This window comes from Stylophora pistillata, chromosome 7, assembly GCF_964205215.1.
Source record: "Stylophora pistillata chromosome 7, jaStyPist1.2, whole genome shotgun sequence".
NCBI lineage: Eukaryota > Metazoa > Cnidaria > Anthozoa > Scleractinia > Pocilloporidae > Stylophora > Stylophora pistillata.
In genome coordinates, this window is record NC_142525.1 from 9392009 (window position 1) to 9419043 (window position 27035).

The 27035-nt window shown below is 37.9% G+C and overlaps 2 protein-coding genes and 2 long non-coding RNA genes across 7 annotated transcripts; 2 read left to right on the forward strand and 2 right to left on the reverse strand.

Moving 5' to 3' along the window:
* The first annotated feature begins 1505 nt into the window (after positions 1 to 1505).
* On the forward strand, positions 1506 to 10370 carry LOC111344674 (matrix-remodeling-associated protein 5). Of its 4 annotated transcripts, XM_088726896.1 has the most exons (8): positions 1517 to 2101; positions 5965 to 6285; positions 6400 to 6684; positions 7452 to 7490; positions 8005 to 8037; positions 8499 to 8531; positions 8992 to 9024; positions 9419 to 10370. In XM_088726896.1, the coding sequence occupies exons 1-8, from the start codon at positions 2035 to 2037 to the stop codon at positions 9595 to 9597; spliced, it is 990 nt and encodes a 329-aa protein (XP_088583022.1). In that variant the 5' UTR covers positions 1517 to 2034; the 3' UTR covers positions 9598 to 10370. The 4 variants fall into 4 exon arrangements, with proteins under 4 accessions (XP_088583019.1, XP_088583020.1, XP_088583021.1 ...); XM_088726893.1 differs by having other exon boundaries at positions 1506 to 2101; positions 5965 to 6684; XM_088726894.1 differs by lacking the exon at positions 8992 to 9024 and having other exon boundaries at positions 1506 to 2101; positions 5965 to 6684.
* On the reverse strand, positions 3752 to 9756 carry LOC111344675 (uncharacterized). Its single transcript, XR_002696181.2, has 3 exons — positions 9643 to 9756; positions 7114 to 7154; positions 3752 to 6233 (listed from the first exon to the last, which is right to left on the reverse strand). It is a non-coding gene; the product is annotated as an uncharacterized LOC111344675 (long non-coding RNA).
* A 1612-nt stretch (positions 10371 to 11982) lies between the features above and the next one.
* LOC148726533 (uncharacterized) lies at positions 11983 to 13520 on the reverse strand. The gene is made up of 2 exons (XR_015989339.1): positions 13391 to 13520; positions 11983 to 12030 (listed from the first exon to the last, which is right to left on the reverse strand). It is a non-coding gene; the product is annotated as an uncharacterized LOC148726533 (long non-coding RNA).
* Positions 13521 to 13834: 314 nt separating this feature from the next.
* Positions 13835 to 25034, forward strand: LOC111325490 (uncharacterized). The gene is made up of 6 exons (XM_088726904.1): positions 13835 to 14024; positions 19358 to 19675; positions 20613 to 20885; positions 22641 to 22673; positions 22952 to 23008; positions 24310 to 25034. The coding sequence occupies exons 2-6, from the start codon at positions 19363 to 19365 to the stop codon at positions 24744 to 24746; spliced, it is 1113 nt and encodes a 370-aa protein (XP_088583030.1). The 5' UTR covers positions 13835 to 14024; positions 19358 to 19362; the 3' UTR covers positions 24747 to 25034.
* Positions 25035 to 27035: the final 2001 nt, after the last annotated feature.

Here is a 27035-nt window from a genome sequence, read left to right on the forward strand (position 1 = left end):
GCTTGCAAGCGATCGCTAAAGGAATCATCGTTCGGTTGTGACATCGGTTCCAATCGCATTACGGGCAAATTATTTCCATCGCATGGCCTCCATTCGTCAAATTTCTCACTGTACCCTTTAAAATGAATTTTAACCATATTTCTCACTTTGTCGACCTGTGTTATCTCAACTGGATAAATATTCTTATCCGTAATTTGTATTTTCTTGCATTTCTTAGGCTTAACTTCGGCGAATTCGTCAATAAATCTCTTCGGAGTCTTACACTCCCGCTTTGCTCTGTTGACCGCCATTTTTGAAAATTGGCGCTCTTTGCATATTTAATTAATTGCGCATATCAGGTGAGTAATATGGGGGCTTGGGACCAATTTAGGCAAATGTTCAGCTTTAAATGGGATAAGTTTGATATGGTATTCCACGCTGAATGCTTTGTGACTCTATCATGTATTCCAGCATTTTTGGCGACTTAGAATTAAATTTTTTCAATTTCGTTTTTTCGCAAAGGATTTCTCAAGTGCCAACCATCGTCACCTGGTTTGGTGTTTTACTGCAAGGAAAAACGGCGTAACTACATATTTCGTTTCTTAGATGTTTTAGAAATATTACAAAATTTTTTTTTGGAAACAGCGAGAGTACTTTAACTCAGTTTGGGTGGTTTATGTCAAAAACCACCAAAATATATGCAAAAATGTAAATTTCACGCCTCTCAACCAGACACTAGTGACTTGCAAATTCACTAGTCGAAATGTGTCGTATCCGTATCGCCATATATTACTGTGCGATTCGTGTATCGAAGATAATTCGGCATTAGAACGAAATGACCCACTTTTCTCTATAAACCGTTATCGCGGAGACTCGTAATAATTGTGTTATTTACTTTGTCAAAGCAGTAGTTCATTACGCATCCCCAGAACATTCGCAATCTTTCATAATTTCTAAACAATCAATTTTCATTTGAATTGAGCCCATATTCTATCTCACGACGCAGATAATTTAGTTTCTTTCGTGTCAGTAAGAAACTGGGTCTTTTGACACAGTTTTCAGCGTAACAGGAGACTCGGTTTCCGATCGAAAAGTTATTGACCTATGGCACAAGGTAGAATGAAATGTTTAAAGGGAAAGTTGTAATTTTAGAAAATGTTAGTTTTAATAGCAAGATAGTTGTAAGGCCAAGTGGGTTTAGCTCGACTTTAAAGTTGGACATTTCATGAACAAAAACTTAAACGTACACTCAATTTTCAGGATGTCGGAGATTTTAGTATTGCAATACAGCGGAAGCGCTACAGGGATGATTTATTGCTCAAACAATTAGAAATGAAAACTGTGTTCATTAGTAGTCATGTGGCCAGAGTTCTTTAAACGAACATCTTCTCTGCACAGTTCGCAGCTTCTCCCAGCTGTTTTCCTATAACATATAACAGCAACCAAATTCATGCCGACTTTTTCGTGTCTGTCCGTAAAATTCCGAGTATTCTGTTATTTCGTGGAAGAAAAATCGATTGCCGGGAGCTATAAAGGTGTTCAGGGGAAAAGGTTATCTGCAAGCCTGAACCTGTATTGAGGGGCATTGTATAAAGCGGTCAACACGTCGGTTTTCAAATATCAAATAATATTCCCTGTAATCACTCTAATTTTCATGATCTATATTTAGTGCTCACCTCTATTAAAAGGAACCCTTTTCCGAGTCCCGAGGGCCTGCTTGTATTGACTTCCACCTGTAATGAACGGTTGGTCAAAGCGGAACCGCTGAAATAAATCTGAGAATATTCTTGAAGTAAAAAGTTTAATCCATGTTTATCAGTAGAATTTTCCAGCTGGTTTTGGGACATGAAGTGGTATATTATTGTATACAATTCATTTTTTGTTTTGTTTTGTTTTGTTTTGTTTTGTTTTGTTTTTTTAAATCGTTGTTTATAGTACCCCTATTCTTCCTGTGGTTGACTTGTGTTTAGCGAACACAATACGACAATAGCGTGCCAATCGTGAAGATAATTATTCGTGCGTTGTTAGCATAAAACTTCACCGCAGAAATCGAACATGTTCGCTTACGCGATCCTGTTAGAGAATCTTTTACTGTATGGTGTCTTTTGTTCGTCGGCGAAAGGTATGTTTTTTTGGACTCGTGTGTAAGACCTGAATGAAACACTTGTTTGTTGATGTTACGACTGACAGATCATAATAGTGGTATGAAGACGAATGTCATGTAAAGTACGTCTTTCCATGACTGTTTCACATATTTCTGCGCACCTTTAATTTTTCATGCATGTTTGGATTGTGTTAACCGCTAGATTTATAGAGTTTTCGTTGTTTGAACTATGGGTTTCCACAAAATCAAATTCCAGACGAGTTATAATTTGAATATTCAGATGAAACCAGTAATTATCGATTGTCACGCGTGATCAACTACTCATGGCGGATATTTATTACAAATCAGTTAAAAACAGGCTGGTGTCAGTCTTTTGGGTATCCCCGAGTTTTGGGTGTCCCCTTTCTCAAAACACTAGTGTTCTGTGTATCCCCTCTAGGCATACCCAGAACCCCTCAAAGTGACATTAAATAGAGACTGGGGCAAGTAACATGGCATCCTGCCTTTGCTTGTAAACGTCAGAAAGTTGTCATCAAAAGTTAATTTTCGCACTTAAGATTGTGTTTAATGAAGAAAAGTGTTTATTTCTTGTGAAGCATCTTGGGTTGAGCGACCAGTCGGCAGTTTCAAGTGAATTACTTAGCATGTAAACAGCCGATCAATTTGAGAAATGCACGGAAGGAGAATTTTCCACTTGTTATAAAATCGCGTTTGAGAAAATGTCCGAACCCTTGTACTTTTCGATAAGGTCTTAGTCTGTGAGTCATCATATATAATTTTCTGACTAATGCTTACCATGTTTGCATGTGTGCGGGTACATTTTCCTATCGCTTCAGTGACCTTAGTAAGGTTTATATACACCACAACAAGTTTTATCCTAACCCAGAGCACACAAAATAGAAGGCATATCAAGACATGTTTTTCTACTATGTACACACTTCCCTCCACCTCAAGGTGCAATTAAAAGAGAAATGTTATTTCCTCGTTTACAACTACACAAAAGTACTCAAAAAACACATGCATACAAAAGAAAATTACAAACAGTCAAAAAGTACAAGGAGATTTTTGAAATAGCGGACCTCAACTAAGATCTCAGTAACCAAATCAGAAGGGATCCATATATCATTAGGAATCTGGGTATTCCCCCTCCCCCCAGCCCTTTATTTTACACTCATGGGTGGCCAAGTGATATTTTAATTTTCATTTAATCACGTACAATACAAAGAAATAGCAGTGATAAAAGTGTTATTATGGCAAGATTAGGGAAACAAGAGAAGTCATGATCATCCAGCACGAGCATGAGAGGGGATACCCATATCATTAGGGATTTGGGTATCTTCTCACATTTCAAGGTAAGAGTATACAAACCTTGGTTTCTTTATTTCCTCAGACTATACACAATGGCTTTATACTCTAAGTAATTGACTGAGTAGAGTGCATGCCATGCCAATTTGGAACTGAGGATTGCAAGGACTCTAAGGAATTCTTAGATCAATAAGGATTTAGGTATCCTCGCCTCTGTAAAAAGCTCGTTTAACAAAGAGTAACTTCCTTTCCCCCCTAAATAGTTATTACATGTTCATGCCTATATCTGTAAAGTGGTGACTGCTAAAATATTCTTTAAGAGAAAGGATACCTAGAACATCAGGGACGTGGGATATTTTAAGCTACATGTAAGAGTACACAAACCATACTCATTTTTATTGTCCCATGTTTATGATTGCAATCCAATGTATGCCTTTGAAATAAATACATTACATTCCCTGCAAATTTAGAAATATACTAGATAAGAATGGATACTCAAATTACTAGGGCTCTAGGTATCCCCTCCTCATGTAGACATTGTTTGAAAAAGAAGAAATTATTTCATAATTTCCCCCTATGGACTTGATTAACATGATTGCGATCTACTGTGTACTCTGGGAACTGCCGAAATTTTCTTTAACAGAAGGGATACCTATATCACCACGAAATAATAAAGACTGAGCTCGAGAGTGGACAAGCAAGGATACTTTTTCGTCTTCAAGTTACGTGATCATATACCGTATAAAGCAGTTATAAATAGATTGCATTTCAACTCTGCATAGAAATGTAAACTCAAATGCAATTCAAAAGGGAAAGAGGTATCTCCTACTCTGTAGATGGTACAATAATTATGTACCTTTATGTACATTAAAATATTAAAATAGAAATGCATACAATGTATAACATAGATAGATAATAATCTTTAGACAGGGTGCGTTCTCACAGAAGTGGTTTTCAGAACGGCCCTGTAAGCACCCACCCAACCCACCCCAGGGGAGGACATCCATCACACAGTATACTCGTGCGTGGGAAATTAACGTCTCCTACCCCTAACCCTGCAGGAGACGGGACCTCCATTTATTCGTCCCTATCCGAGAAGACTAGAATATCTAACCATTTCTTGATGTTACAGAAAGGAAGCATATTCTTCTCAGTTATTTTAAGACCTTGAGTGTTGGTCCGACCGGGGCTCGAACCCTCGACCTCCCGCCCTACAGTCCAGCGCTCTATCCATTGAGCTAACCGGGAGGCGGTTAGCTCAATGAATTGAATTGGCATGCAACATGTAACTTTAAGCTGTGTTATAATTACACATTGACATGGAATATGTCTTCAATTACAATACAGATGAAGAGTGCTTCCTCTCTTGAATGTGTTTCAATACTTGCTATGTCCATCCAGTCCCTTAAGGACCAAAAGCTGTTAACTCATTTCAGTTAACTCCATGGGAATAATGTCTCAATCGGTGGCTCTTTCACTCTTTACTATATGCTCATGCAAATTAATTTGGTGTTGCCCAGCATCACAGGCCGAATTTGCCAAATGAAATAAGATATCAATGTGTATTTAATGTGCAAAGTTACAAAGTCGGTCATTTATGCAAATAGTTTTTTTATATACCAGAGATTCACTGCTGCCTAAATACTAGTCCTAGCTCGATGTGAATTCATGCTCGCTTTACTAAGGCCACTTAAGGAATAAGAAAATCTCACACGCACAAATGGTAAACAAGTCAGACAGTCAAGATAACTCAGAGCTAATCGAAAAGTACAAGGTTTTCGGTCATTTTCATAAACACGAAATCCCAACAAGTGGGAAATTATCCTACCGTGCGCGTCTCAAATCGATCGGCTGTTTGCATGCGAAAAAAGTCACTTGAAACTGCTGACTAGTCGCTCATTCCAAGATGCTTCACGACATATGAACACCTCTCTTTACCAACCACAATCTCAAGTGCGAGAATCAACATTTGATAACAACTTTCTAACGTCTACACGCAATTACTCTTAGTCCACGACAAATGAAAGAGGATATATACTATGTTACTTGCCCTGGTCTTTTATATAATACACTATTAGGGTTATTGATACCCAAAATACTGTTACACTGGCAGACTGTATTATAACATGCTTTTGGGGTTTTGCTGCGGGAAGTCGGTCCATGGCTTTTTAGCGATTGAATTGGCATGCAACATGTAACTTTAAGCTGTGTTATAATTACACAGGTTAAATTCTAAAGAGCTTTTGCCAAAACTCTGCTTCTTGGCTGACATTTCTTATTTCATCTTTTCTTTTCTTTTAAAATAAATTGTTGGAGTAACAGAAAAATTCATTGTTACAATCCTATTCAAGCTCTTACGTAGCAATTTAGACTTTCTCATAGTCGTTCGCTTGGTTTTCTGTTCTACGCGCTCAAAAGCGCGACTTGTGAGCAAGTCTAGTAGAAATTCGCGCGGAAGTCTAATTGTAATTAGTATAATAATGTTTTAAACATTCATTGATCTCACTAAAATGTCTTAGAGAACATGGAAATATTTTAATGCCAAACTGTGGAAAAACTATTCTCTAATAAAACAGGTCTTAGTAGAGTTCCTGTGCGAATTCACCAAAGAGTGTCTCTACACATCCCATCGATTCAACTGGAAAATGGGACTGAGATTGGTTGGTTTTCCTGCCCAACTATGAGCTGCCATCTGGGTTGGAACGAGCATTTTTTGGCTGACATAACGTTTATGACAAAGGTGTCTGTTGATGATCCGAACTTAGATGTCTACCCCAATGGGACTTTGGCCATCAAGAAAGTCCTCCCCATCTATGATGGAAGATACTTCATCATGCGGGTACACCTAAAAAATAGAACAAGCAAGGCCTACAGTTCCCAAATTAAAATTGATAAAGGTGATGTGTACATCTTGATTATTTTGCTCTCAGTAAATTCTGTCTCCAAGCATCCTTCTGCTTTCATATCTGTAACTTCTTCACCAATATTAATAATTTTCTTCTTATTTCCAGAGCCCCCAACAATGACACTAATCAGTCAGCAAAATATTCATGTGTATGTAGGGATGGACCTTCATTTAGAAGCTGAAGTAAGAGCGTACCCCTATCCAAGGGTTTCTTTGATCCATGTCGTGTGGACAGAACAACATGTTGTAAAGAACATATCCAATGATTTTAGTTCTTCTGAAATAAAGCTGAAGGTTCCAAACATTACAAAATCCGGTGATGGTTCCTACATTATATTCGCTGAGAATGCACTTGGAAATCATAATCTTACTGTGAGAGTTTATGTGCAAGGTGAGTGTTCAATTTAGAATTTTTTAACGAGCAGTTAAATGATTATTTAACAAAAAATCGAGAATGAAATTGAAAAAACTATCACAATTATAGTAATTATCCACCCATAAAGAAAAGAATAACACCATCTGAATTATTCTATTAGCGTTCTTAAAAAATGTTTATTATACGCTGTAGGTGTGTTATTGAGTGGGAGAGGTCAGTGGAAAGGAAAGGAACATAAGGGATTCTAAAGAGTCTTTATTTGATGACTTAAAAAGAAAAAAATAAAGAAAGTTGAGGAAAGACCTTGAATTGGCTTACACTGACTTGCTTTATTTTAACGACCAAAATTTGATGCTGGGTAAGGATGCTCTCTTAAAGTCTTAAATCCATCCACCATGTGTTACCTCTAATAGGAAAATTTAAATTTGCTTTCTATTTTCTTACCATTTAAAATCCTTTGCCTGAGTTACCGAATGTGAAACTGCCTAAATTAATGAGAATGTGCAGTTAGTATATGTCTCATCTGTCAGTGGAGGATCCTCTTGACCCTTGCATTCTCCTCACCTCTGCTCTCTCTTCTCCTCTCATCCCCTTCTTTTCTCCTCTCAATCCCTATCTTACCTCTCTCCCCCTGCTAACTTCCCTGTCTAACCCCTCTCCTATTTCCTCTCCCTTTTTTCCTCCTTCTCTCCCCTTTCCTCTATCAGAACGGTGCAATACGAATCAAGTTATGATCAGTAATTGAATCTCTCTTTTTATGTGTGCGTTTATTTGCTTTATAGATCTTTCATGTTCAATATCGACATGTACAACTCCAACAGGTACTTAAAAAATTTTTTTTGTTAACAATTCCTTTTTTACTTGTTTGAGTAGGAGTTTTGTTTAGCTTACATTCCGTTCTGATTCACTTTGCTTTGATAGTTCTGCTTTCTGTTTCTGAGTTTGTTCTTTTTGTTCTTTGTTTTTCTTGAACGTACTTCGTTAAGTGCTCCTGAAAACATTTTCTTTTTCTTGTTGGTTTGCCTACTTCCTCCTGGAGTGTTTAAAGAATTACTACATAAACCAATTATATTCCCTTAATTTGATATTGCCACTGTTTTCATTAAGTGCATAAACGTTCCCAGAAATCGTAAAGAAGTTTTGCGAGTGTCTCAATGGCCTAATAGCTACTACGGCTAAAATTTTGGCCATTTTACGGTTTGCTATTGAAAAGAAAAATGTTTATATTTTCAGAACCACCACATATTACTGAATGGTGTGCTACAATTCAAGTTATAATCAGTCATTTATTCTCTCTTTCTATGCGTACGTGTGTGTGTGTGCATTTACTTATAGATCTTCCAAGTTCAACACTGACAACTCCAACAGGTATTGCATATGATTTTATTATGGGTGTATCTGTTTTGCATAGTTCTGTTTCTGTTTTGTTTTGTTTGGTTTCTGTTTTTTTGGTGTTTGTTTCGTTTTTTTTTTCCTCGTCGTAATTCGTTAAGCGCTCTTGAAATTAGTTTTCATTTTTCTTTGTTAGCTTCCTCCCTACGTGCTAGAAGAAATGTACTAACCAAGTATATCCCCTTAGTCCATAGTGCCAGAGTTTGAAATACATGAACACTCTGGAAATTGTCGAGAAGCTTCATGGTACAGAAAAACGATAAACCCGGCTCTCGCATATTTTTAAACCAAGTGAAGCCCCTGCCCCGTCTCTAGTTTTCGTTTCTGTAAGGATGACTCCACATATTACTGAATGGTGTGCTACAATTCAAGTTACAATCAGTCATTTATTCTCTCTTTCTATGCGTACGTGTGTGTGCGTGTGCATTTACTTATAGATCTTCCAAGTTCAACACTGACAACTCCAACAGGTATTGCATATGATTTTATTATGGGTGTATCTGTTTTGCATAGTTCTGTTTCTGTTTTGTTTGGTTTGGTTTCTGTTTTTTTGGTGTTTGTTTCGTTTTTTTTTCCTCGTCGTAATTCGTTAAGCGCTCTTGAAATTAGTTTTCATTTTTCTTTGTTAGCTTCCTCCCTACGTGCTAGAAGAAATGTACTAACCAAGTATATCCCCTTAGTCCATAGTGCCAGAGTTTGAAATACATGAACACTCTGGAAATTGTCGAGAAGCTTCATGGTACAGAAAAACGATAAACCCGGCTCTCGCATATTTTTAAACCAAGTGAAGCCCCTGCCCCGTCTCTAGTTTTCGTTTCTGTAAGGATGACTCCACATATTACTGAATGGTGTGCTACAATTCAAGTTATAATCAGTCATTTATTCTCTCTTTCTATGCGTACGTGTGTGTGTGTGTGCATTTACTTATAGATCTTCCAAGTTCAACACTGACAACTCCAACAGGTATTGCATATGATTTTATTATGGGTGTATCTGTTTTGCATAGTTCTGTTTCTGTTTTGTTTTGTTTGGTTTCTGTTTTTTTGGTGTTTGTTTCGTTTTTTTTTTCCTCGTCGTAATTCGTTAAGCGCTCTTGAAATTAGTTTTCATTTTTCTTTGTTAGCTTCCTCCCTACGTGCTAGAAGAAATGTACTAACCAAGTATATCCCCTTAGTCCATAGTGCCAGAGTTTGAAATACATGAACACTCTGGAAATTGTCGAGAAGCTTCATGGTACAGAAAAACGATAAACCCGGCTCTCGCATATTTTTAAACCAAGTGAAGCCCCTGCCCCGTCTCTAGTTTTCGTTTCTGTAAGGATGACTCCACATCACACAATCGATTTTGTATTTTACAGATAACCCAGGAGATCAAGAATGTTATACCTACAAAGTGCACTTTTACGTATGCTTAGCGTTCTTGTCACTTGTTATAGTTACTATAATTTTTCTAAAGCGTAGAACGCTATTGTCTTTCGTGACACGTACCTGCCGTGCCCAGGTTATCAACCAGCGGAATATCAATTTGCATGTCTAGAACTTATCAGCTGTCATTGGTCAAGAAATTTTGCTTTGGGAATACCTGAGTCGCACTGCAGATCTCAGCTGCTGTCAATCAAACGGTTTAGTGCGTGATGTCAGTCCCAAGGTGCGATAGAGTTAACAATCTGGCCTCAGCCTAGCAAATGTAGTTTTTGGAAAGAAAGAAAGAAAGAAAGAAAAAAAACAACAACAACAATAAAGTAAAGCAAAAACAGAAGCACGAAAAATTATAAATAGTTGATGTGAAAAAAGTTAAATAACAATGTTTTATATGTTTTGTTTGTTGTGAGGACTGAATTTTCATTCGCACGCATTGATATATGTATACCTATAAATATCGAAAACATGAAAACAGGCTATAATGCTTTCAAAATTCTCCACTACAGTGGAGTATCAGGAATTTATTTCGTCTTTGTAAACAGACAGAGAGACTGGGCAGAAGAAAGGAAATTCCTGTTACTTCTAGATCTACATGAATTATTTATTGTACTTTTGTTGTGCAAAGTCACGTATTGCCTTCATTTTACAATTGAAGAGGCTAGCGGTCAGTTTTTCACTTTTTGTTTTTTAAAACTTATGTCTAGAGAGATGAAGATGGCGAAATTTCTTCAAAATCGTCGAATCAAGTGAATGTTCATGAATTGGACGATTTTGGGGAAATTTAGTCAGATTCGTCAGGGTAAAATGCATGAGTGCATGAATTCTTGGACATATCTCGATTTTTATGCTCCTAATATCCAATTAAAATTACCGTGATGGACAAATCAATTGTAATGAACTCGAAATTATACCAAAGCATTTAAAAGAGGTTTTACTTCCAACGCCCTAATAAAGGGTTGACTTAATTAGAGAACAACAATAGGGTATGATGTATTATTTTAATATGACAGAAGTTTTTCATCCTCATGATCAAACTGAGCTTTTTCCAATTACGATTACTGCTTTTAGAAAGACTATGTTAAATGATTTTTGGTGGGAATTCGTGTCTGGTGTTAAATATGATGTTTTTACTTAGAGAAGGAAAACAAGCAAGCAAACAAACAGATGAACGATCTTTTCGAATGATTGTAGTAAAAGCTAACCAAAATAACGACAGGAAATACCTTGAAGATCCAAAGAATACTTAAAGTGAAAAAAGCAACCTGATTTAGTCGAGGAAAAAACGGATGACAAATTGCAAGTAAATTTCAATAGCATGTCAAATATAATCTTGGATTAATTTGTTTTTTTGTATACACTTCTCTATGTGATTGGTCCAGAAAGTTCGTACCACTTTCTTAAATTAACCAAACAGATTCATAACTGGAGGCAACGCGACTTGGTCACGTGCGTTTTCCCGCGTTACGCCTCAGGCAGTTTGCTTGTTTTTACCTCAAGTTCACAATGGCTGCTCGTGATCTTTTCCTTGCTGTGATTGGCTGCTGAGTTTTTTTTCACGACATACAGTCGCAAAGTGATCTATATTATTGGTCAGCAGAAAGAGACCCTGGTTTTATGGACAAATCATAGAGCGAAGTGACCCAAAACCAGTGCAATCCCAGACTACATTGGAATCTCAGTTGAAAATTGGCGTATTGCTTTACGTATATAATTACGTTTTCTCAGATTTCCCTGAAATCCCGAGGTCGAGAAACCACGACCTAAGAACTATCTACCATATCTTTTGGGGTAGTTGCGTACAATTTTTCTTTTGTTTTCCGTCAACCTTTCTCGACACGCCTTTACAAGAGAGCGAAAATTCACAATAAATGAACAAAGAGAACAAATGAACTCACAATGGAGAAAAATAAATTGCTTTCACAGGAAGCTGCTTCTAAAAACTGGACATAAACATAGATCCACCGGACTAAACGTATACATAAAAAATGAAAAATTGCTCGAGATAAATTGCGCAACATTTTGCAAGGAAAGGAACATTTCAAATTCATATACCCGATGTATGTAGTTCGAAAAATACAGACACACGATACAGGCTCTGAAAACGTAATAACAAGAAGTTTAGCGGTAACAACTACACAATCTTTTAAGATCTTGATATAGAGTGATTGATTCCTGAGATATCAAGGTGTTTTGAAATAATATCAGTGAGGGATTGTAATGAATAAGTAAAAACTATACGATTTTTATGACCAAGGTATCATCACCGGATGAAGATCAAAAGCCTTACTTTTTATTTCTTTAGTTTTTTTAAATTTTTGTCAGAAATTTATAATCGTTTCCCCTTAATCTGATGATCAATTTATTACTTTATTGTTAATTTTTTTTCTGGAGGGGTGCTTGTTCTGTTGCACTTTGTACTAACACTTGTCTCAATTTGTAATAAATATGATATAGATGGTGAGGGGGCGAGAAGACCCAAACATATGCATCGAACCATCACTCCCGGTCAATACCTGTATTAATATGACTAGTGATATAATATAATAACCTGTGAAGGTGTAGTCTCCCTCGCAGCCGTTTTTTTTGGATGTCACGCTACGCTCCCCCAAAAGAACGGCTGCTGACAACCGAACTACATTCCTTCCTCTGAATTGGCCAATCACAGCTCGGGTTCCATTTTCAGGAACCTTTTCGCGCCAGACTCACCTTTTGAGACTCGTCCAATCAGATATCGTTTTCTATCGCGATCCTCATGTGGAAAACACAAGACAAATGGCGGTGCTTGAAGGAGCTTTTCGCAAAGCGTCGTCAAAGTTCAAAATTGTCGAGCTTAATGCTCACCAGAAGCTTGCAATTAAAAAAGTTTTAGTCGAGAAAGAAGATGTTTTTGTTAAGTTACCTACAGGATCCGGGAAATCGTTAATATATCAAGCAGTCCCGCTCGTGTTTGACCATGTTACCGATGAAAGTGGTCATATTATTGTTATTGTTGTTGCGTTGTACCACGGTGCGGAAACACTCGATAATTCGGGCCGATTTCCTGTACCGGTGATAAGAAGCCACGAACATAACTAATCGGGTTCGCTCCAGCTAGCAGCGGACTAACAAATGAAGAAGTACAAGTAGTGTAGGAGACGTTGGCCGACCTAAAATGCAGTGTTCTCGAAGCTTCGCCCGGGTTGTTGACGGCAAGCACGCGCTTTTTTGCTCCTCATCTCCATCTGTAGGTCGAAGCAAGCGTTTAGCCCTTGGCCTAGATTGAAAGGCGTCTTGTATTTCCTTTTGACTATTGATGTAATTTACTGTTTCTTATATATTCTGACTTTTATAATCTGTAGTAACCTCTTGAAATAGTGCGAATAAAGAGTTTCAGTTCAGTTTTTAGCTTCTTCTACTGAAACTTTAACAACCGCTCAAACAATCTAGCGTTCGTGTCGTTGGCGTAGCAGTTGACGTCTATGATAAGCGTAGATTCTATAGTTTTTACCAAATTGTGAGAAGTTTTCCCAAAAGTATATGCTCTATCTTTACCAGGGCACAACGATGAACATGTGATACATTTCGAGCTCTCATCGACAAATTTCTTCAGTGTTTCTCCCGACATGATAGCTAGATCGTCTGCCACAACCACATTTTCGCGTGAAACCTTACGTCATTCAGATTTTCTGGTATGTGATTGGTCTGTTCAATAGACCGCGACCAAACCGCAAGGACAATGAGAAAGGAATATAGTTCGGTTGTCAGCAGCCGTTCTTTTGGGGGAGCGTTGCGTGACATCCAAAGAAAACGGCTGCGAGGGAGACCAGTGAAGGTGTAGTCTGATCGTCCGGGTGAGTGTAGTCCTGAGAAGGACTGTTGTCGGTGGCAGTGACTGACGTTTCGACAACCTGTGCGGAAGTCATCGTCACCATTATTTTTTAAACATTTTCAAACAATAAATAACTTAGAGTATCAACATTCTACAAAGGACCGAGCGGTTTTCATTACAATCTGTAGAGAAGGACCGAGTGGCGCTCCTTACAAGAAGTTGTGTCAGGTATGTACGATTGCACCTGGATTGCGTCAGAGTTTGTGTATTCCATATATGGAATATTCCATAAGGCACATGTTCCGACATAGCGTAAAGTGCGGATGAGAGTGCGAGAACTTGTATGAGCTCCATTCTGTGAGCTCGCTCTTCGATTACAACGTAATTTACAGAATGGTGTGTTTTGTGAAGAACGCTTTGTAAAGATTCCTGTCTTATAAGCTCATCTCACATGCAAACGCACACGCCGTTCGTGGTTGGCCCACGCTACATGATGTCGAGTGTTTTCGGAATGGACTGGTCCCCGAACTTCGCTGCTTGAAAGCTAGCCAAATGTGGAAAGTTCAAACTAGTTCTCACGTGGCAAAACTGTGACGGCCGTTTAACAACAAACTATGATGGTGAGACGAATACCTCACTTGCTGAAAAAGTCAAAAATGCTCGTGAACACAATTTTGAAGGTGGCACTAACAACAGCGAATTGGATAAGGATACTGATAGAAGCAACTTAAATGGTAAGATTAAATATATAAGCTTGGCCCTTCCGTTAAATATTCCGTTTCTGTTACTGGTTTTTATTGGGTTCAATATTTGTAAAGTACATAAATCTTATTAGACGTTTTGTTATGTAGTATCGCTGAGTATTTTTACGAGTTGTGCCGTATTTTGACGAGGCCGTAGGGCGAGTCAAAATACAAATAACGAGTAAAAATACTCAGCGATACTTCAGAACAAAACGTCTAATAAGTTATTTATTATCCAACACGCCAAACTGTTATTTCAGTGGGGGCAAATTTCGCGGATATTTATTTACGGGGAGTGCGTCACAGAAGTATGTGAAGCGGAACGGAATTGGCGTGTTGTTGTGTTGCTGTTTCTATTTTCTTCATTAAATGAAGAAATTTTCTGGTCGTCAAGCTGTTTTTCTTCGTTCGATTAATCTAATGAACTTGGATTATATTTGGCAGGCGTTCTGACTCTTCGTCGTCGGAAATATGATTCAAATTGTCCGCCATTTGGTTTTTTTTTTTTCGTTACAACAATCCAATTCTTCGCTTGCGCGATACGAGAAAACTTGTTTAACCGGTACTCTACAATAGACGAGTACAAATACCGCGAGATATTTGTACTCGTCTATGACGTTATTTGTACTCGTCTAGGTGTAGTTGGATAATAAGATTCGGTATTTCGTAGGTAATCACTATTAACAATTGGTTCATGCGTTAGCGTGCGTTCATCGAGACTTGAAGCACGCGGGAAGTTTGGAGAGCACGGAAGATGCCTACAAGTTGCTTGAGGCTGCGCAGCGAGCAACTCTAGCTTCTTGAGTGCTCTCCAAACTTCCCAAGCGTTTCAAGTCTCGATGAATGCACAGGTGACACATAAACCAATTGTTTTAATGAAAAATGCTGAAGTCACTCGTGAGAAAAAAATTTTTTCGAGAGGCATTTGTTCGCTGACGTCACCAGCGTGCACTATGGAAAATTAAAGCACGCTCCCACAATTGAATTTGATTGCAGGAACTTACAACTGGGCTGTCTTATTCGGGAATGCTATTTATTTGTGAACGGAAACCGAAGTTAAACACTCAGTCAGACTCAATACTTGAAAAAGTATTTGTTTAAACATAATTATACCGCACTCACTGACACGTCAAACACCAATTACAGCGAAACACTTATTATTCTAATATACTCTATCACCTTTGTTTGTATTTAATCTCGAAACTACAACTAACACCCCTGCTTGATAATGAGTCAAGATTACTTCGAAACACCGTAGTTTTATTCTTCTAATATTTATTATCAAGGAATTTACAAGCTGTTATAATTGTACTTGTGTTTGGTGTGAATGCCATGGCTATAAGAGAAGCCTGAGTGAACGCTCCTCTAGCGTCTTGTTGCAATTTAAACTAATTGATTTTTACAAATGAAGCATTGTATTGTCCGTCTTGTATTGCAACAGCCTTGAATGAATCAACTGTCATCTAAACTTGATTTCCTATATCCAGAGGCTATCATTTTATGGTTTTGTTAAGGTGTCCGCTGGCCAGTAAAATACTGTTTCATGCCCTAGGAAACGTATTTCTGCGGTGTTGCATGACTCACACAAGGAAATGTATATTAGAGACCACGAGGTTTGCCGTAGGTTTGAGTCTTAGAATTAGAAAGGCGACCTTAGGGTATAGCTTCTAAGCTGAGATTTGTGGATTAAAATAACAATAGCCCAGTGTCGCCTGAAGAATAGTTTCCTAAAATCTAACAGAATTAGCTTTAGATACCGAACAGAGAAGATCATGGCGGCGACAAAAATGGTGGATGTCAAAACAATTTTTTTCCTTTTGTTGTTTCTGACAATGGCATGCCAAGGTATGTTTTTGTGCAATTATGTTCGTGTTTTGATTCAAATCCTGATCACATATTTTGTGGCCAATTGCCCGTGGGTGTTATTGGGGACAATGGCATAAATTCTAATCAGTCATCACTTGAAATATGGCACGCAACAGGTAACCTCACTTGTGTTCAATTGTAAACAATTCACACGGGCTAATGACGAGTGCTTTGGCAACCTTGCACTTTGCCACGTAAATGGCTATGAAACTTATTCTAGTGATTGTTGTTGTACACTTGAAAGCTGCTTGTTTTCCTTGGAACATTACCATGAACTGCTTATCGTCCACATGAATGCACTTAGTGAAGCTAGATTGTTGCTGACTTCAAATAGAAAATTACACCACTGGCCTAAACGATTTCATGAACAATTATTTTTATAAAAGACTTAGGCTGAAGGCATGATGTTGCAGTTGTGGCATGAATTCTGCTATTTGAAACATGAATTGGTCATACAGTTGAATAAGTTTAAATAAGTGTTGTGTGCCTAAGGGACTTCAAGCATGCACTTGTGTTGCAGTGTAAATATTTATTTGAAAATGCCTGTAGTAGGACATATTTTTATCCATAAAATTCCCAAAATTGTTTTGAACCAGCTAAATTAGGTAGCAGGTTTTCACTGACTAGTACATTAGGCTTTTATCCTAGAAATAAATTGCAAGTTCACTCTGTCATAAGCCAAAATGTCTCATTGAATCACATTTCATTTTAGCCCTAAACACTCAAACATCAATATCAGTATTCTTAATTTTCTTCTCTATACATTTCCTTTGATTAACTGCCAAGAAAAAATTGTTCAACAATCAAAGCTAGTTAGGTTAGCAATCATTTCCTCTATTCCCATCATCTTTATGAATGATTCTGCAGTGTTACTGTAAGGTGAAATTAGTTACTGGTTACTCCTAGGGTTTAAAGGGGAAGAAAACTTAACAATTACAAACAAGAACATGTTAGTGTAGGCAGGGCTGTGGTCTAGTAGCACCTGGTGGCCCCTGACGCTTTACTTTTGCCCTTGAGGGACTCGGGAATCTTAGTTCTTTCATAAAAAGCATATGCTGTGCACCTTGGATTTTACAGTTTCAGAGCACTGGATCCCTTCAATTTTTCTCAGAGCACAGCCTTGGACTAGGTCAAATATACATGACAGATTTTAGAAAATAACAGCATTATCATTTGTCTCAGGACCTGGGTTTCATGAAATATCTCCGGACAGTAAAAGACTTTTTTTATTGCAATATTTTTTTTTTGCAGTAGTATATAGATTCACAAAATAATTACTGTAAAAAATGGTTTTGTCTCTTAGTACATCTGATACCTCATTGTTAATAATTTGTAACAAATATGCCGTGTTAAACAGATGAAACAGGTACTGACTTTCTGAGCATATTTTTGTGTTTCCCTCCTACTTTTCTGTAGCTCGACAACTTAATAACTTTTCTTAGCAGGGCGTGACACTAATGGTAGCCCACTAGCCACAGAGTAGTAGAAATTCAGTTTTTGGCTGGTGGATTTCAATTCTCACCAGCCAGTTAAATGGCAAGTAAACAAACTGAAATTGTCGTAACATCTAAGATGTCACCACCCGCTTTGCCAGCAAGTTGAAAAGTTTGTGTTGAGCTCTGTTCTTAGTGATACTCTAAATGGTTCTCTGTCTCTAATCTTGCATTTTACTTGTGAATGTAGCTGTAAAATATCTCCTCCTTTGTAAGCATTGTAAGGGTCATGCACTGATTTACTTGATGTGCATAATTATACATTATCACTATAAGTATCAGCTTCAGAATCAGGCGCAACACTCAGGAATGCTGGAATTGTCTGTCTCCTGCAGGAGGTCTTTTTTCTCATTGCTAGGATTATTTGTCTTCCAAATGAGATCTTATTGGGATTATTTGTCTCCCGAAGAAGTTTTTTTGTCCCACTGCTTGGATTCTTTGTCTCCTGAAGAAGTAATTTTGTCCCATTGCTGGTATCATTTATTTCATGATGGAAGTTTTTTGTCACATTTCCCACACTGGTTGTCTCCTGAAGGAGTTCTCTTGTCCTGTTAGTGGAATTATTGATCTCCTGGAGGAGGTTTTTTGTCCCACTGCTAGGATTGTCTGTCCCCAGTCGAAGTTATTTTGTCCCATTGCTGGGATTATTTATCTCCTGAAGGAGATTTGTTTTTCTAAAGGAATTACTGAAGTCTTCAAAACATTTGCAAAATGCCAAACAATGGACTCATGGGAAAAAGCTTTCAAAATATTCCATTGTTGCACTGCAGACTCACAGAGCTTTTGGGATAATGTCCACGCTTGCTACCCAACCAGTAGACAAAAAATTGATGCATTTAAGAGGCTTTAATTTATCTTCTGAGACAACAGTAGGTACTGATCAAAAATGCTTCAAAATAGTAAATAATTTAAAAAAAACTGAACAGAAAGTTTTGCACCTTTTTGGAATCCACATACACCACTTTCATAAATGGCTGCCGGATTGATATTCTTTTGTTTAAATTCAAAATAGCCTCGCTAGCCTCGCTTGAGATATTGCATTCTTTTGAATTTTGAACTGGAGAACGAGGCCAGAAAGGCTAATTTAAATTTAAACAAAAGAATATCAAGCTGGAAGCCATTTTGAAAGTGGTCAATAGTAAATCAAAAATTACATGTTACATTTAACGTACAAGTGAACACACTCGTATGCTCATAACTTACAATATGAATATTTGCTTTTGTTTTTTGCTTTTTTTTTTATGTCAGAGTTGACCCAGTTCATGATTGGACAACTGCAAAAAAAATTAAAAGTGGAAATTAAAACTACATACGATTTATAGACATCACCACGAAACATGCCGATTGACTTGAAGAGAATCAATTGCATGTAGTTAGCATAAAACTTTCCTGCAGAAATCGAACATGTTGGCTCACGCCAGATTGTCACACAAGATCAATTACTTATGGCTGGTATTTTGTTACAAATCAGTTTAAAACAGCTAGGCCAGCAGACTGTATTATGACAAGCCTTTTGGAAAGTTGCTCTGGGCAGGGGCCGTAGCTTTTTATCAATCAAATTGGCATGCAACATGTATCTTTAGGCTGTGCTATAATTATACAGTTGGTATGTGGCTGATATAAGAAATTGCTTTCATGTTTTGCTGCTCCATTATGTAAGCTTTGGCCAAGTAATTCTTGTTAAGTTTTCCATGGCATAGTCTAGAGACCATGATGAGCTTTAGCCAACACTGCCAGTTGGCTAACTTTTTTTATCTGTTTTCTCTTTTGAAATGAGTTATTGGAGTAACAGAAAAAATCATGATTGTAACAATCATATTCGAGTTCATATGTAGCAATTTGCCAGGGAAGTTTAACTGTTATTAGTATGATATTTTTAAATACATTGATCTCACTGAAATGCCATAGGGACTATGTAATTATTTTAATGTCAAATTGTGGCAAAACTATTCTCTGATATAACAGGTCTTATGAATATTCCTGTGCGAATTGGCCAAAGAGCATCTCTACATGTTCCATTGACTCAACTGGAAAATGGGACTGGGATTGGTTGGTTTTATTGCCCGACTAAGAACTGCTATCCACATTGGAACAAGCATTTTTTGGCTGAAATAATATTTCAGAGAAAGGCACGTGTTGATGATCCAAACTTTGATTCCTACCTCAACGGGACTTTGGTCATCAAGAACGTCCCCCCTAGCTATGATGGAAGTTACTTTATGGCGCGAGTACACCTAAATGGAACAGGCAAGACCTACACTTATCATCTTAAAATTAGCAAAGGTAATGTGTACAAGAATCTTAATCACTTTGCTCTCACTAAATACTGTCTCCAAGCATTTGAAGAAACTACCACACTAGTGATTTTCCATCCATAATAGAAAAGAAAAATGGCATCTGACATATTATATCAGTGTTCTTAAAGGAGTGTTTTTTTTATACACTGTAGGCGTGTTATTCAGTGGGAGGGGGCAGTGGACTTACAAAAGGAACACAAAGGGTTCTGGAGAGTCTTTGTTTGTTGACATAAAAGAAAACAAATAGAGAAAGTTGGACAGACCTTGAAGTAGCTTATACTGACTTGTTTTAAAAATTTGATGCTGGGTAAGCATCTTGTCTTTTAGTCTTAAATCTATCCACCATTTGTTACCTCTAATAGGAAAATTTGAATTTGCTTTCTATTTCCTTATCATTTAAAAGCCTTTGCCCGAGTTACCAAATGCGTGACTGCCTAAATTAACGAGAATGTATAGTTTGTATATGTCACATCTGTCAGTGGTGGATCCTCATCTCTTGTCTCTTCTCTCCTCTCCTCTCGAACCCCTCTTTTCTTCTCTTGGTCCCTATCTTACTTCTCTTTCCCCTTACCTAATTTCCACCTACCCACCCCCTACCTACCTACCTGCTTAACTGGTACATACAGGCTGTGTAGATGTCACAATCAAAATGATGTTTTCTTTGCTCTATACCTTTTGTTTACATTTCTATTTCATTAATATTCATATTTTCGATTATCCGAACTCTTGATTATCCGCACTATTTACCGAGGTCCCGACGAGTCCGGATAATCAAGGTTCGACTGTACTGTGTACATCATAACCACTTTGTGCGCAGTAAATGCTATCTTCATCCTTAATTCGGTCTTCTTTCTCTATTATAGTATGGGAAAATGGAGCCCTAACCTCTTTATTGATATTAATCAATTTCCTCTTTTTTTTAGGGTCCCCAAAACTGACTTTTGTGAGTCCAAAAGATATTTATGTGTATGTAGGGATGGACCTATATTTAGAAGCTGAAGTAGAAGGTTACCCCTATCCATGGGTTTCTTTGAGCCATGATCAACATGTTCTACAGAACAGATCCAATTTCAGGTCTTCTAAAATACTGCGGAAGGTTAATTCAAACATCACTAAAGCCGACGGTGGTCTCTATATCATATGTGCTGGAAATGCCTATGGAAATCACTGTCTTATCATGAGAGTTCATGTGCAAAGTGAGTGTTTCAGTTTAGACATTGTTAAAGTACAGGTTAAGGATTATTTAACACAAAGTCCACGAAGGAAATGAAGAAACTACTTCTGTAACGATACCAATTATAAATCCTTAAGTGAAAAGAAAAACACCATCAGACATTTTATCAGCGTTCCTATAGAAGTGTTTTTTTATACAGTGTAGGTTTGTTATTAGGGACCTTAAGCAAACCACGACGGCGGCAGCAACGAGGATGTGGAAAAACAAAAGATTTAATTGGCAAAACAATAGCTCAGCACGTGCGTTTTTAAACTTAGTACATTTCTTAGCTGTCCTTTGCAAAGCAACAACGTGAAATCACCAAAATTTGCATCGTCTGCGAACCGAAAACGCGACGGCAAATTATTTTAATTTAAATTTGGAACTCAACGCTATGTGGCACCGTATGAGATAGTAAACACATGCAGCCATTTTCGAAATTCTAATTAAAAGTAAAAATTCATTTTTTAATCCACGCCTTCCTTGACGTTGCCGTCCTGACTGCTTCAGGTTCCTATTGAGTTAGAGGGGGCAGTGGAAACAAAAGGAACATAAGGGGTTCAGGATCCTTTGTTAGCTGACTTGAAAAGAAAACAGATAAAGAAAGTTGAGGACAGACCTTGAATTGGCTTATATTGACTTGTTTTATTTTAACGACCAAAATTTCATGCTGAGTAAGCATATTCTCTTCAAGTTTTAAATCCATCCACCATTTGTTACCTCTAATAGGAAGATTTCGATTTGCTTTCTTAGTTTCCTTACCATTTAAATGCCTTTGCCTGAGTTACCAAATGTGTAACTGCTTTCATTAAAGAGAATGTGCAGTTTGTGTATGTCACGTCTGTCAGTGGTGGATCCTCACCTGTTTTCTCTCCTCTCCTCTCTTCTCATTCTCTTTTCTCTTCTCAGTCCCCATCTTACCTCTCTCCCCCACCTAATTTCCTTGCCTAGTCCACCTCCCATTCCCTCTCCACCTACCCAACCCCTACCTTCCTACCTACTTGCCCAACTATTGTCCTGCCCGCATATCCACCCACTTGCTAACCTACCCACCAATCTACCTGTCTAACTAACCTTCTGCTCCACCTACCCACTAACCTATTGACTTGCGTACCCACCCACCCAACTATCTTACTGCTCACCCATTTCCTACCCACCTACCTACCTACCTTGTTGCATTCCTGCCTACCCACCCATTCATATATGCACTCTACTTACCCATTTACTAACCTACACTCCTTTCTATTCACTTGCCTGCCTGCCGACAGACAGACAGACCGACCGACACATGCTGACAGACACACAAACACCGATAAACAGACACACAGACAGTCACACTGACACGCAGACAGACACAGACGTACACATACACACATACACATACACACATACATACATACACACATACAGACCTACAGACACACATACATACATTATTGGGTTTCCTTTAACAGTGTTCTCAGATACAGCTAACCAACCTAACTCTGCAGTATCTACGATTAAAATTTACGATCTTAATAATTAAAAAAACAGTTATGTCTCTGCATTAATTTAAATATGATGTGAATAGAATATATATATAGCCAAAAACTATGCGATGCGGGCGTGTTTATAAGTCATGGATGGCATTGTATCATTGCAACAGGTTTTTTTTTGGTTCCGTTTTATTTTTCTTTCTGATTCTTTTTATGCCTTTATCAATGATTTTGTCATGAAGTTTTTGTTTTTTTCCACTCAGATATCCCTATTCCCACCCTTCCACCTTCTTCAGGTTTGTAAACCATCGTTACTTTGCAACAATCAATGATTGCCCTGGGTAGCCTTTTGATTATCAGTCAGGTGACTGTTACTAATTGGTTGTACATGCTTTGAAATGTTTGACTTATTCAGCATACATAGAATCACTTTTTAAACTAATTTTTAACCTTGCTGTGGCGATCTCTTGAACGGCGATGTGTTTTGAATCGTTCAGCAATGCATTAAAATACTCTACAGATACACAATGTAGTTTTCACAAAGCTAAGATTGTACGTTTGATCTCTTATGAAGGTGATGTCACGTTCCCGAGGTCAGATGCTCCAGGTTCTTCAAAGTCTCCTCCACCAGGTATGTATGCTTTTTGCTTGGGTTTTCTTTGACAAGGATTCTTTGGCATTTTATTAGTATTTTTGTTATTTATACTTTTTTCTTCTCGGATTTCCTTTAAATTTGAATTTCTTTTCGATTGCCTGCAGGGATGAAAGCGTAGTCTTATTTTTCTGACTCAATAGATATTTCGCTCTACTTTTATGTATCAAGCGCTGTAACACGGAAAAATCGAAACACAGACTTCCAATATATTAAACCTGTTTCGTGATTACTGACTCATAGGATATTTTATTGATAAGAATATCCTTAACCCTCGTATATATCCTATACAAATTTGCATAAGAGGCGTGGCGGCACGAGGATATCAGTTCGTTACGTGTATCGAGTGATGATAATTCAGCTCGGCGGATGATGAGTAGTTTCTCTTTTAGGTAGAGGTTGCATCGTTTACTAGCGCTGTTGTAGGGTGATCTTGATGAAAGGATGCGCTATGAAATAAATTGGTAAACGTTATTTTATTTAAGAGTCCAGATATGTTTGCTGAGTTCAGTAGAGTTTCTGTGTTTTAGGTGTCGGAATGATGCGGTGTGGTTTCTCTGTTTAGTTTTAAAGTCGTTTTCTGTGGGTCCGATGTATGTGTTAGTGGTGCTGTTGTACTTACGTGTGTCGGTGGCTCGGTAGATTACTAATGTTTGGAGGAAGTTTCCGTTAAGTGGGCAAGTGTTCTTCTGTGGGCAGTTGCAAGTTTGTTGTCTTTTGTTCTGGTGTCATCTGCGGTGTCATCGATGTGGCTTGGATGAATTTAAAATGCATTTGTTGCGATTGTCGATGATCTGTTTAGTGTTGTTCATGCAGCTGTAACTGATCTTCATTGTATTTCGGTTGAAGATTTTTCTGAGATTATGGTCTTTGGGGAAGTGTTTGTCTACCAGGGTAAGGAATATAAGGCATTGCGAAGGGCTGGTAGGTGTTGTGATTGAATATGCGGCAGTTTTTTTTTTATTTCGTTTTTTTTTTTGTTTTTGATGTTTTCGCTTTCCCTCGGTATGGTGTTAGAAATGGCCAGTCCGTCGTCTCGGTAAAGTCGGATGTGGGTGTTGAAGTTTTGCAGTAGGAAAAGAAGGAAACTTTCCTCTAACTCGAAGCTGCCCATTGTAACCTCAAATGTTGTGTCAAGAGCAACTTTTGCAGAAGAAGGGCGACACAACATTTGACGTCATCATATCAAAGACGTTTTATAGCCTAGGAGGCAGCTATGATGTATAATGCTTACTGGGTATATTAATAAAAAACTAAGGAAATGACCAATTTATTTTCAGAAGAAGACACCAAGGTTGAGAACGCTGTAATTTCCACACCTGTAATTTGGTGCATCGTCGTTATAATTTGTTTGCTCGTGACATGTGCTATTCTGGGGTGCTTATTAATAAAAAAGAAGCATTGCCAATGTAGCCGAAATCAACAGGAGATAGTTCTTTCTCGACTTACTCCTGAACATTCTGTCGGATCAGATAGCGGCGACGGAGAGAGGAGTACCGCAGCAGGAGGGGACAGCCGTCGATACGTAACCACACAGGTCTCCAAGTCTGATGCAGAATATGTTTTTGAGAATGAAGGCCGTGGAGTTCTTTCCACACCCACCTGCGAACATTCGTTCGGAATAGATAGCGGCGACGGAGAGGGAAGTACCAGAGAAGTCGTCACGTTTGATTCAAAAGAAATCTATGACAATGAGGGCCAAGGAGAAGAGCTTTGAACTTTGTGGTGTCTCGGCGTGAAAACGAGTCAGCTTGTAATATATAACGTCAGTATGACTGTGATTTGCCGAATACTTTCCATTCTTTTCTAGCTAATCGGAATTGATGTGGTACACGATTTAAATCGGAGAAATACTTCGTAAGGTATAAATAGTTTTTGCCTCGTAATTTACCTTTAAAGTGCACCTACACCCAAAAAATTTTTTTCGCTTAACGAAGTAAGCTTATTTTTTTGAGTATTTCTGCGCAAAAATTTTTTTATTTGCTCAAATCTTCAATTTTCTATGCCCAGTCAAAATACGGAAAATCGGCCGCCATCTTGCCCCACGACCGAGATTAAAGAAGAATGGCTCTAGCGGGTAATGTGACGTCAAAACGAGAACACGAAAGTCTGCATCTCTCACATTTTCACTTGTTTGGGAAGATTGTCGTCGATATTGTCCGAAATATGCCGACTAGGTGTGTTGTATGAAGAATGTATAAAGCGTGATACCCTCTTGCAAATTTCGCACGTTGCTACATCCTTCTACAACACACTTAGTCGGCATATTTTCGGACAATTATCGACTACAACCTTCCCAAACAAGTGAAAATGTGTGAAATGCAGACTTTCGTGTTCTCGATTTGACGTCACATTACCCACTAGAGCCATTCCTCTTTAAACTCGGTCGTGGGGCAAGATGGCGGCCGATTTTCCGTATTTTGACTGGGCATAGAAAATTGAAGATTTGAGCAAATAAAAAAGTTTTTGCGCAGAAATACTCAAAAAAATAAGCTTACTTCGTTAAGCGAAAAAAATGTTTTGGGTGTAGGTGCACTTTAAAAAATTACTCAGTTCTGCTTGGCTAGAAAGCAATGCAGCTTTCTTGTGACAAGGCTGCAAATTTGTAACACGAGTGCAAATTTCAAATGGACTCTTTCCGAGTTTGATGACTTTTGTGCGATGGTCTTGTAAAAAGCTTGAATTTGACAGACGAAGATCTGTTTCAACCAATCAATCGGACCTGATACAAAAATTGAAGTGCGTTTCGCTAGAATTTCACTTATATTAATTATGTCTTCGTCTTTTTTTTTTTTTTTTTTTCATTTAAATTATTTCTCAATTATCAGATGCTTTCTCAAGTAAATTGGTACAAAAGAAAAGAAAAATCAGTTGTAAATTTTTCAGTCTTCACAATTTATAAGCCCCACGGGCTCGTGCAAATTTGTTATCTGAGAAATCTCCTCGTGTTCAATTATACCAAATTTCACTTAGAATCCTGTGTTTACTCATCCTCACAGAGGGCTTTTTTCCCCGTGCGTTTGTAATACAAAATTTTCAGTCGAGAATTTACCATACCTTCTTTGTGAAGGTAGAGGCTGAAATCTGTATACTATTTATAAACGCGATGTACAGACATTACTTTCGCAAAGATTATGCTGAGCGAGTAGTAAGTACTTTATAGAGTAACTCTAGCAGTGAATATAACACTTCAATAAGCAGATAGTTTGAACATGAACGTGCATTTAATAATTTATGTAAAATACTTCAATATTGTGCTTAAACAAAGCTTCCCTGGACATTAACTTAAAAACTTACCAATGAGTTCTACTGTTGAGGAATACTAGCCCCTAATCTTAAATAGATCTTAATGTTTTATCTGCTAATTGTCGGCTGAAGAAAATCTATTGTAATTATCTATCTCGTTTAAGCAACTCGATACAGACTTTCTTCCAAATAAAGCAAGCTTTTTGCAGTATGGTTGAAAAACGAATGTGTAGTGTATCTTTTAAGGGAGATTAGGGGAGCCTCTGCAAGCAGGGTAGGTTTACACGACAGTAGTTGGTAAAAGTGGTAAACGAATGCCATTTGCGTGCTTTAATAGTGTTGGACATGCAAACTTTTCTGTGGTTAGGCATGATCGCATGTTTCCATCGATCAAGAGCTGGCCCAGTGTTATTACCAATGGCACGATAGGAGGGTACTGAGTGAAAGAAAATTGCTCTTGAAAAATGAGAGCTTTCTTTTTTTTTCCTTCTTTTTTGTACTTCAGTTCGATCCCATTGCAAAGACAAAGTACAGAATAAAACTGGTCTACCAAAAATACATTTAATAGGACATTTAGCACTGATCACGCTAAAAAAATATTGAATGAATAGATATTTAAGGGCTGAAAGACATTACAAATGCAAACAATGAACAAAACAGAACTCTCTCCTTTCAAGTCAGTCTCTTTAGAATTGTCACACAACAGGTCACGCCATTACCCTTTTCCAAGCCTTGCGTGAGCAGTCCCATAGGGGGGCTG